The sequence below is a fragment of the Odocoileus virginianus genome, chromosome 3 (assembly GCF_023699985.2).
Source record: "Odocoileus virginianus isolate 20LAN1187 ecotype Illinois chromosome 3, Ovbor_1.2, whole genome shotgun sequence".
NCBI classification, from domain to species: Eukaryota; Metazoa; Chordata; class Mammalia; order Artiodactyla; family Cervidae; genus Odocoileus; species Odocoileus virginianus.
Window position 1 is genome coordinate 79,154,877 of NC_069676.1, and position 11,067 is coordinate 79,165,943.

The following is an 11,067-nucleotide window of genomic DNA, read 5'->3' on the forward strand; positions in this document are numbered from 1 at the left end:
ATGATCAGAGTGAGTTTGGTGGGAATGAAGGACAAGGAGAGGTAAAAAGAGAGAAAATTCTAGGAAAAAATGGAATGTCTGAGAAATTTCAAGTTCTGTTAAATGAGCAAATCATGTGATGTGAAAGTCTATTGAACAGCATTGCCAGCAGGTACCTAAAAATGAAGATGGGAATATTTAGTGTTGGGAACTTCCAGGAAGTTTAGCACCAGAATGTTAAGAGTCACAAGCTTATGGGGGACAAATGATAGAGAAAAAGCCTTTGAGGAAGTTCAGGATGTTGTCATGGTTAGTAATTGGCTCCAAAGAGAGAAGGAAGTGTTATATACTGATGGAAAGGAAGTGCTAATGTACTGAGAGGCAGTAAGAATAGTTTCTGAAAAAGCAAGTAGTACAACAACTCCTTCTTATCTTGTGAGTTTAAGAACTGAGGAAAAAACAAAAAATAAAAAACATCAACTTTAACTAACTCGAGCGAAATGGGATAGCAGAAAAGATTTTTAAAAAATATAAGTTGGAATCAGAACACAGAGAATCAAGTTCAAACTCTATTATTGGCTGCCTGAATTACAAGACATGTTGAATGTAAGTGATGTGACTTTCTCAAATCTCATGTTCCTTATCCATTAAATGACATTAAGAATGTTCTGCTTATGTCCCCTAGAATAGATACAGGAAATGCTTATGAAATTTAAACTATTGTTGTATTATTATTATTTTAGGGCAATAAATATAAAAATAAATCATGAATGGTCCATTTTTTTTATAAAATACTGTACATACGTACAGAACAAGATATTAACAAAGTGATCTCATATTGGATGATGTAATTTTCATTATTTTGTAAAATATTTAAAGTAAATATAATTCCAGTTTTAAAATGTGAATCATATTTTGGTTAAATAACTCAAAAGAAATCAGAAAATATAATTTTCTAGTTGGTAGGGTTTGAGACCATTTGGTGCTTTTGTTTGGCTACAATTTCTTAATGGGATTACACAAAAATAAAATTAAATGAGAATGGCATGTAAAGCAAATAAAATACCTTCATTAAACTGCAGAAATGAAAACCTACTTAACCTCTAAGATCTCTATGTCCTACATTATATATCTGTTAACCTTTAAAATCATCTTGTCCTGAGCAACAATGGAGAAATGGAATCCTAGAAAACCAAGTAAATTATAAAAGTCAAACTGAAATAAAACTGAATGGCAAGAATTTGAAGAAAATGCATTGTCAATCACTTCTCAACTTCTCTTTAATTCCTGTTTTCCCTATTCTTATGAGTGATGCATTTTTCTGAAAGACATATTAACTCCTTCTGACCAAGTATATGCCAACCTTTATTTCTGAAGATGAAAAGATGTACTGATGTTTTACCGAATTAAATTTGAAAATTTAAAAAATATTGTCCTAAGAAAGTAAACATAATTTGTCCCTTCCACAATATCCACCAGTTAAACAGAAACTGGACATGATGTGTGTGTTCTACAAAAAAGAAAATCATTTAACAAAATATCTCCATGACATACAGGATTGTGTGGCTTATTGAAATACAGCATAGCCCAGTATTTAAGAAAGCAGGCTCTAGATTTAAACTGGTTCTATTTCTAATGAGATACTTAGTAGATTGTTTATTTGAGAAATAATTTAACCTCTCTGTCTCTGTTTTCTCATTCATATGTAAACAATAATACGACTCGCTTCATAGAATCCTTGTGAGAATCAAAGATGGTACTTAGAACATGGGAGCACTTAACAAGTATTAAATAAATGTTAGATTTACTAACTATACTAAAGAAAAATATCAAATGTCCCTTGTTAATTTATCTAGCAAGATTCTTGAACAGACATGAAAGAAAAAAGATGAATAAACAAATAGGAAAGACAGTGTGGAGAATATTAGAGTTCACGTAATATTTGGAGCCAAACATGTGAGAAGAAAAGGGTATTAGAGATGTGAGCACAGATAAGACTGGTGCCTATGAATGGGAGACTGCTCTACACTACTGGGAGGGGTTTCGCAAAATATTTCCAATAAAAATATTCTTCAGTGTTCCCACTTGACTGTTCTAGTCCTCTCTGCTCAAGAGTCATGAGCCTATTTGACTTGGGCTGTGTTCACATAATCTCCAGTGGCAGTAAAATGTAAATGTTCATCCTAATCTCAATACAAGAAGAGGATTATTGTGCATTCCCAAAATACATGCCTTTATCAAATACCAAGCATAAATTTAAAAGAATGCATGGTGTCCTGACCCATCCAGAGACTACTTTCAATCATACACAAAACCATTTAACAAGAGATTAAAACTTTGGCCTTTCCATCTATGGACCATTACACTATAGTAAATTATTTTTAAAGAGACTGATCAGTTTGATACAGACCTGTTTTAGAAAATGGAAAGAGTAAAGCTTAGCTCTAGAGTCAATTTTCTTTCTCCATAGTAACAATCACATTCAAAAGTGCTTTAGTACTTAAAAAGCCTTCACTTAAATTCTTGAACTTAAATCCTCCATTCTACATTCATGCACTATTAAATCTTCTGTGGAACAAATCCGACATGGCTACTATCATCATAATAACGCATATGGTAAAACAGCGGCACATTTTCTTCTAAATATAACCAAATAATTGCAGGACATCTTATCTACATTCTGATATCTACTTCTTTTCTACAAAATTGAGTCCTGTATTTGATAATTTTCCTTCATTCATTATTTTAGGAGAAATGCAAAAAAAAAAATATATATATATATAAGAACATAATCTCTGAAATGATGGGAAACAAAGTTTCAAACCAGCATATTCTTCAGATATGTCTTTTTTACCTTTAAACAGATTTTCAAGCTTAAACATTTTGGACAAAATCTCTTCAATAATACACACATCTCAGTGCCTTTGTACCCCCCAAATGTTGAACATATGGGTAGTGAGTCTTTCCCTGGTATACAAGATCAGTATCTGCATCACTTAGGGCTATATTCTCTGACAGGGCAAAGCCTCTTGGCCTTTAGGCTTAGCCCCTCCCCCTTCCCAAGTAAAGGTTCCTAGTTTCTTGCACTGTAAGGAAACTTTGCTTTTACACACTCTGTTCAATCTCCTCTTTGTCTAGTAGCTGCCATGTTTTTATTGCTCTGATTAAGCCTGACTTATTACCTCATATGCCTTTAATTTGGGGATTCAGTTTATAGTGAGCCTGGGAACCAAGAGAGTAGACTCTTCTACATGATTTAAGGCAGAAATGCAATTATCTGTTTTAAGTGGTTAGGAGTTTTTGATGTTTTCTCCTAGGTTCTCAGATCTGTGCTACAACTAAAGCAAGAGACTTCTCTACAAGTGGGGTGGATATAAACTATTAACTATTGACAGTTTTAAGCAGGACACTCAGATTAAATCAATGTGTAAAATCCTGAATTGCTCCATAATTCAGATTCTAATTTATTTCCATTTATGTTTTAAACCTCAGGAGTTAGTAGTAGCAGCTTTACATTATCATTTTTTTATTTTTTTTGTTCTTCACAAGAAAGCAAACTGCAAATGTCACGATGTGTTGGAGATTTGCAACTTTTCAATGATGACAAATGTTTATACTGGATGCTGTGCCCTAGTTGCTAACTTGCAAAGAAATTTTGGGAAAGGGGTTATTTGAGGAGGTCTCTGTCACAGAAAGGATATACCACTGGGACAGACTACTTGGCATGATATCAGTGACTTCATAAAACAAAACTGAGAGAATTTGTATAATAGAAATGGTGCAATGGTGAATCTGTTTTAATACTGTTAAATACTGTATTACTGTTATTAAATACTGTATTACTGTTTAATACTGTTTTAAGGGTTATATCAGCAGATGCTAGAACCTACCTTTGAGGAAAGGTTATTCACTAAGGACCAATTAGAAATAAACAATGTCAAGTCACTGACAGATCCTGAAACACAATAACTGTCTGAAACAGGTAATAATAAAACTTTATCATGTCATTTATTCTCTTTTGGCCACATGACTTATTTTGAAACTTGCATACACTTTAAACACACAGGAAACATACACTTTAAAACTGTGACAAAAAGAATAGAATAAGTGGTAATCTCTTTCAGGACTATAGATCTGCACATATAAATAGTTGAATATACATCCACATAAATCAATAGAACAGCATTTCCATGTATAAAATTTACAGTGGATATGGAAAGTAAGCTTAAAAGTATTCCAAACATTTCAGTAATAACTGCTTTACTACGAGTGCCTCTTAGCTCTAAGTGCATTTCCTTGTAAGTTACAAGGTTCAACCTTGACATATATTTATTTCTGTGTGGTCATTAGAATTACTCTGCCTCCAAGTTAAAGTCCTATGATTACAAGCAATAGGTCCTTACAACTCACTTTCCCTCTCTTTCTCAGGGGAGCAATGAAAACTAATAAAATCAGTTTCACAGAAAGTAGAAAGTCACTTTATGTGGATTTGCAGATAAGCATTTATTCCTTTGCTCCCTTCAACCTGCATCCCTCCTTTGAAAATATCTCCATTGATTATCCTGACACCTGCTGGCAAGGGCACAGTGCATCCCAGTCTACTTTTCCCTTTAAACAATTCCCACAAAGCAAAGGCTGTTTAGAGGTATTTTCAGTAACAATTAAGTGGCAGTTCATTCAGTTTAAGTACTTAATTTCTAGCATTATCATGTAGCCATGAGAAAATTCTCAATAATCCATTTCACATAGCCAACTACTTAAGTTTTTATATATAAATACAGGTTTCTTTCATTAACCAAAAGATGGTAATCATTACAAGGGCTGTGACTTAAAAAACAAAAACATGCTAGACATCTTCCTTAAAACACAGATAAGAACTGAATAATAGGAACAGCTTGGCTTTGGTTTTATATAATTTTTTTAAACATAATAAAGTCAGCCTGCAAACTATTTGGGGAATAAACTCGAACTCACATAAACTCATAGGAGTAAACAGATTAGCTATGAGAGAATCCATAGAATTAATTACATATTTGCAAAATTTGCTGTTTCTCATCTGATTTGAATTGAGTTCTGAAACCCACATGTTTTTTGTAGGTTTCTTTATTTGGCAAGGAATATAATGAACTTACTACATCATAAATGATGCTCAAAGCTGTTTGCACCTGCAAGTATATTCAATAAACAACAAATATCAGGATTAACCCTCTTAGGCTTTAGGAAACTCTCAAATCAGTCAGGTTTTCACAACTGGATACAAGTGATAACATATACAGTCCATCCCATTATCAAAACCCTTCAAAAGAGGAAAAGTTTTAAAAATAAATTACCTAATTAACATTTTTATCTTTAATATTAGTGAAAATAAGAGTTTGACTACGAATTTAGAATCTAAAAATTGTCAAATTTGTACTTTGTCATGATTTTGAGTAACCAGGCTTCTTTAGTTTAGTCATATATATTTTAACCCTTTGCATTGTTATCATTTTCTGAGAAGGAAAAGTCATATATCTAGCATTAAAGGCAAGTTTTAGTAAAATGTTTATTAAAAATACCCTACATCCTGAATACACATTTTATATAAACAGAGATAAGATATTTGAGGAAAATAAGTGTTTTAATTTTGAGAAGAGTTTAGAAGTAAAAGACATTTGCCTGGTTTTGAAGATTTTTGTAAGTTCAAGACCACAGAAGGGAGAATAGACCATTTCACTTTTGTAACCCTTAATTTGTAATTTTATGTGTCTTCCCCAAACCATATAAATTTAAAACAAAATGCATTTCATCTCTAAGAAAATATTTTAAAATAATCAGAAAAAAAGTGTTTAGGATGGGGGTGGGGGGTGGGATAATATGTTCTGTATCATAACAGAGGTCAAGGCTTTGCACTGGTGTCAAACTGTCACAGCAGGATACTTTATCTTCACTTAGTTATTATGTTTAATTTAGTATTTCAAAAATATTTTTAAATGTTTCATTTAAAAGTATAAAAGTATAAAGCATTTAAAGTATAAAATTAATGAGCATGTAAATCAGGTAATGAAGACACTAATGTGTAATAATTTTTAAAAGTACAGAAATAAATCTGTTATTTCAGCAAAGACACTGCTATAGTAATTATAGAAGCATGGGTGTTTTTACTTGGAGTGAGATTTTTCAAGTACTAATTGATCCCCATGTAGAATTAACTAAAAATCACCACTGATTAAAAAAGGAAATGCAAGTGCCAATGATTCATAGTATTTAGGACACGTCTAGACATTTTTAGATAGTGCTATTTGCTTAAAGACTTCAGACACAAGCTGCAAGCATAGGGACAGATTGCATAAGATATCACGTGCTTGCTGCAACTGTATGCATGTATTGGATTTTTTAGAGCAACCCATAACGATGAATAATTTAAGAGTTAATAAAATATTCAATCTGACTGATCCATTGGTTTAATTTTAAAATAAAAATGACTAATACAAAGAATTACATGTCCTTATTAGATCTTAGTCATTAATGCACATAAATTGCAACCCACACAGGGAACCAATTCCTAAAAGGTATACAATAGGCAAACTATGTCTGGGGAGGTGGGGTGGGGGCAGCACAAGGGAAATTCTCATGGTTAACACTGGCTTCAATAAGTTTGCTCCAAGTTTAATTGTTTGGAGCTGTCATGCAAGATGCACTCTGCCTTTTTGTAGGGCTAAGGGAGAATAAATTAAAGAAATGCTAGTGTAACAAAAAGGGCTCAAGGAAAGCAGTCCATTTCTTTCCTACAGCCCTCTATCCCTTTCCCCCAGGTTGACAGGAATAAAGATAAATCTACCGAAGAACGTGGAGTATACAGTGCCAAAGCATTGTCTAGGAGCCAGAAAGAGAGCCCAGGCGGCATACTAAGGTTGGACTGCCTGGCAGAGTAAGCTGTTTAGGTGCAGAGCTGGGATACAGAGAGTTCGGACTCATGATGCCCCAGGTCTCCTGCACCAGACCTAGGGAGGCAAGCGCGGGCCCCAGCCGCTAGACGCACTTTCTCCTCCTCCATCCACTCAGCCCTCCGCCTCCACGCGGGTGCCGAACTGATGGTGGAGGCGATGTTGGCATGGAGTAGGTGCCCGTGTGTGTGCCTGAGTGTGCGCTCTTTGGTTTGGGGTGGGAATGCAGGCAAGGAAGGAAGGTGGAGATGGGAGTGCCTGCTGTTTTCCCTTCCATTCCTGCTAAGGGATCAAAGTGCAGGAGGAATCCGGACGGGAAATGAGAGAAAGGAGAAATATCGGCAGCAGGAGCACTGCCTTTTTCACATCGATGAGAGACTCTGCAGCGCAACTACAGAGCCATTACCATGCCTTAACCTTCAGTGGAGTGGCTGCCTCTGCCGGATAACTGGAAGGGCACATTGTAAACCAGCGAGGCACACACCTACACACGCCTACACGCTGGGGGAAAACAGCCACATTCTGGGGGAAGAAAGGAGGGAGCAGGGAAGCCCCCCCCTCCCCAGGAAAGGCTCGACCTGGATAGCTACTAGCTGGGCATCGAGGGCATCTGGCCAAGAACACCCAGCTGCTTGGGCAAATTGTAGCCCAAGAGTTCACAATTTTCCTGTGAAACAGACGGACGGGTGTTCGGATAAATGGTGTACAATATTCATGCAGTGTCTAATATCAAATGGATCAGAGTCAGTGCATGTTTTAATCCAGCTGCCTTTTTGGAGAGGCACAGCATTTTAAAGCCTGTACTGCACTCGGGTCTCCACTTGAAGCAGCCTGCGGACCGTTTCATTACCCACGGAACCCTTAGAGGGGGCTGCCCACACATGTGGGCGCAGAAGGGACTCAGGTCCACCTCCGACGACCCACCCAGGGTCCCTGCTGCTCCCCCTGGCCGTTTCCAGGCAGCCAACTTCAATCCAAAGCTAGCGGAGATGGAGCCAGAATGACTTGTATTGACAAGCCATCCTTCCCAGGGACCTGGAAGCCGGCTACGCAACTCAGCAGGAGAGTCCTTAAAGTCTTGTATTTTTTTTTTTAACAGACTGCTTTATTTCATGCAAGTCGTGAAAACCACCACCAGACCAGCTCTTACAACTTTTCCACTCTTGGGCGGGGGAGCCAGGGCTGTCTTGCTATGCACGATTCCTTATTACCAAGAGTTACGCTTATACCAGGAGGAAATGCTGAGCAAAGCTCGGGACCTTTGGGGTTACAGGAGAGGCGGGTTCCTGGGGTTTTTCTGTTATTGATGTAGCACGTCCAGGATGGGGAGACGGGAGCAAGCCGAACGGACTTGTCAGACCCGTCTCCACCGCACCCACGGCCCAAACTCCTAGCACCAGGTTCGGATTTGCAAATTGCTCAGCGTGGGCCTGGCAGTAAGAGCACCGCACCCTGGAGGCAGGGAGCCCAGTGGTTCTCCAGCCTCTTCCCCTTTCAACTACTCCACGCCCGGGGCGAGCTAGCTTCCCTGGCTCCCCAGCGAAAGCCCCGCCTGGCGCCTGCATCCGGCATCACCTACAGGGCTGGGGAGGGTTTGCTTGGCGACCGTGAGCTGTGCAAAATTTCTCTCCCGCCTCCCCATCTTTCCTAGATCTCATCTGGGTACCCCACATCCCCTTCCCAGCTCAGCCCCACCAACACTCCTCTCTGACTTTGCAAAGCACTTTTTCTGGGCACCCAGGATAGGGCGCGCAGCCTCCTCCGGGCCGCCCACAGGGCTCACCACTCCGGGCGCGCCCCCCGGGACCGCCTCCAGCCCCCTTCGCCGTGTCTCCCAGGGGGACTCGCCGCCTGTCCTGCCGCCAGCCCCCGGCCCTTTGCCTCACCTCTGCAGAACTGAGGAACGCTGAGGCTGAGCCCAAGCAGGAGCCAAGCAGCTGCCGAGCGCTTCATGATCCCGTCTCGGACGTGACCCCGATGGTCAGGGGTCTTGGCGGAGGGTAGTGTCGCCGAGGTGGCACCGCAGGGCAGCGGCAGACCCCACCCCGATAGAGGATTCAAGAAGATGTCTTCTTCCCGCAGCGTCTCCCGAAACAAATTGTCGGAGAGAGTGAGAAAGAGGGGTGACCCAAGAGAGGAATGTTGCTTCCCCTTTCGCCTGCGCTCCGGTGGCGCCGGGAGGTGGGCGAGCTCCGAGGAGTGGCCGGCGGGCTCAGCCTCTGCGGCGGGTGGGTCCCGGCTGAGGCGCGGCGGGTGGGGCGGGGCGCCGGGTCCCCCGCGCCCGCGGACCCGCAGATGGTGCGCTCGGCTCGGGTCTCTGCGGCCCGCGGCTGGGCTGCCGACTTGGAGAACAATGAAGCGTGAGCAGGCGGGGAGCGAGCGAGCCGGCGGTCGGGAGCGCACTGTGTACAAACAGAGGCGGCGTGGGTGCGAGCCGAGCCTCGCAAGCAGCCGCCCGCCCAGCGCGCACCCCCACCCGCCCCTTCCTTCTTATTCCCTCCACCGGCCTCCCCCTCTTCGCCCCACGCCTCCTGTCTCTCTTTCTTCTTCTCTGTCTCAGAGGTGGCTCCTTCTGCTGGAAGAGATGAGGGAGACAACTGCAGCCACACCCTGGCACCTGCCGCCACCTCTGAAGTTCCTAATAGTGCCTGGACCTCCTGCATCTACGCCAGGGACTCCCCCGGTTAAGGAGACGCACACTCGGAGCCTGAGATGTCCCTGGTTTCCAGCCTGGACTTTGTAATGAACCACGTTAAGGAATCCCCTGAAGTCCCCGTTTGCAGTCTAGCCAGGAAAAGAAGTTAAGAGGTTTTGAAAAGTGGCTCTCTTTGGAGCACAAAGCTGCTTGAGAGACAGAACACTATATAGGCATCTGTCCTGGAGTCTCTGGGAGCACAACCCCGTCAGCAGGCAGACTTTCATCAGCTCAGACAGGGGGGTACTCTACTGCTGATCTGGCCAACCTTCAGTAAGCTCTAGGGTTGGGGAGAGAGGCTTGTGGGCTTCTCTGTAAACCAGAGCAAAAAGGTGAAGGCACAGGGCAAGTGAGTGCCAGACACATCTCCTTAAGCAGGACATTTGTTTCAGACGAGAAATAGTGGGGCAAGTTTGGGGACCATGTAAGAAAATAAAAGGCAAGGACAGATTCTTGAAGCATCACTATAGGAGATCACATTTCCTTGCTAGCCACCAAAAACAATATAGATCGACTGGCTTTTGCAGTCAAAGTGGCTGAACCAAAATACAGCCCATGGCTTAGGGCACTGCTTACTTCTCTATTTTCCATTTAAATTATTTGCTTAGGGTATACGGATTCAGCTCCAGCAGTTGCAGGTACCAAAATGAAAGTCTCCAAAAAAGAAAAAAAAAATTTTTTTCCTTCTAAAGAGGGAAGTAGGGAGAAAGACAGAAAACACATACAGAAAAATTGAAGGAAACATTCTTGAAGGAAGGATTTTTAAAAATGCACTAAGAAAAAGATAGCAGAAGACAACTGGTCATGCAACTTCATCTCCTTTTGCTTCCTTGAGGCCTTTAAAGTTCAATTTCTACCTTCCTTTGGAATCTGAAGTGAGATCAAGGATGCAAGACTGATGGAAAAGTAACATTCATACTTCTACAGAGAAGTTAAAATATTATACCACTGGCAAACAAACAAAAACTATGGTAACAACAAAAATTAAGTGAAAACAAGGTTTGTTCACATCTCATGTTTGGTGGGAGGTACAACATTTTCTTAAAAATGACTTTGCTAAAGGAAAGAGGGAGACTCATTTATTTACAGTCTGCTTTCTTGCTGAAAGCCATACATGTTAGAGCAAGGTGCCACTGTCTAGAGCTGCCACAAAGCAGCTGTAAACAATCAAATTTCAACTTTCTGGCTCATCACCGTTACTTAATTTTGAAAGTACACTATCAGTCATATGGTGATATGTCCATTATAAAATATCTCTCTCTTTGAGTCTTTGGAATGAGATGTTTAATATTAGTTTTAAGGTATTATTCCTCAAACATAGTGCTAAATCTCAATATATATATATATATATGTATGTATGTATGTATAAGTGCATACATTATATATAACCAACAAAGATCTATTGCACAGGGAACTTGACTCAATATTCTGTGAATCTGAAAAATATATATATGTATATGTATAACTGAG

The 11,067-nt window shown here is 40.5% G+C and overlaps 1 protein-coding gene across 2 annotated transcripts in view; it reads right to left on the reverse strand.

The window, feature by feature from the left end:
• Positions 1-9,386, reverse strand: part of EDIL3 (EGF like repeats and discoidin domains 3) — a 457,653-nt gene extending 448,267 nt beyond the window's left edge. The window contains exon 1 of one of the 2 annotated variants that reach the window (XM_070465779.1): positions 8,789-9,386. In XM_070465779.1, coding sequence (XP_070321880.1) covers positions 8,789-8,855 — 67 coding nt within the window. In that variant the 5' untranslated portion in view covers positions 8,856-9,386. The remainder of the gene's footprint in view (positions 1-8,788) is intronic. The other variant, XM_070465778.1, reaches the window with a different exon arrangement.
• Positions 9,387-11,067: the final 1,681 nt, after the last annotated feature.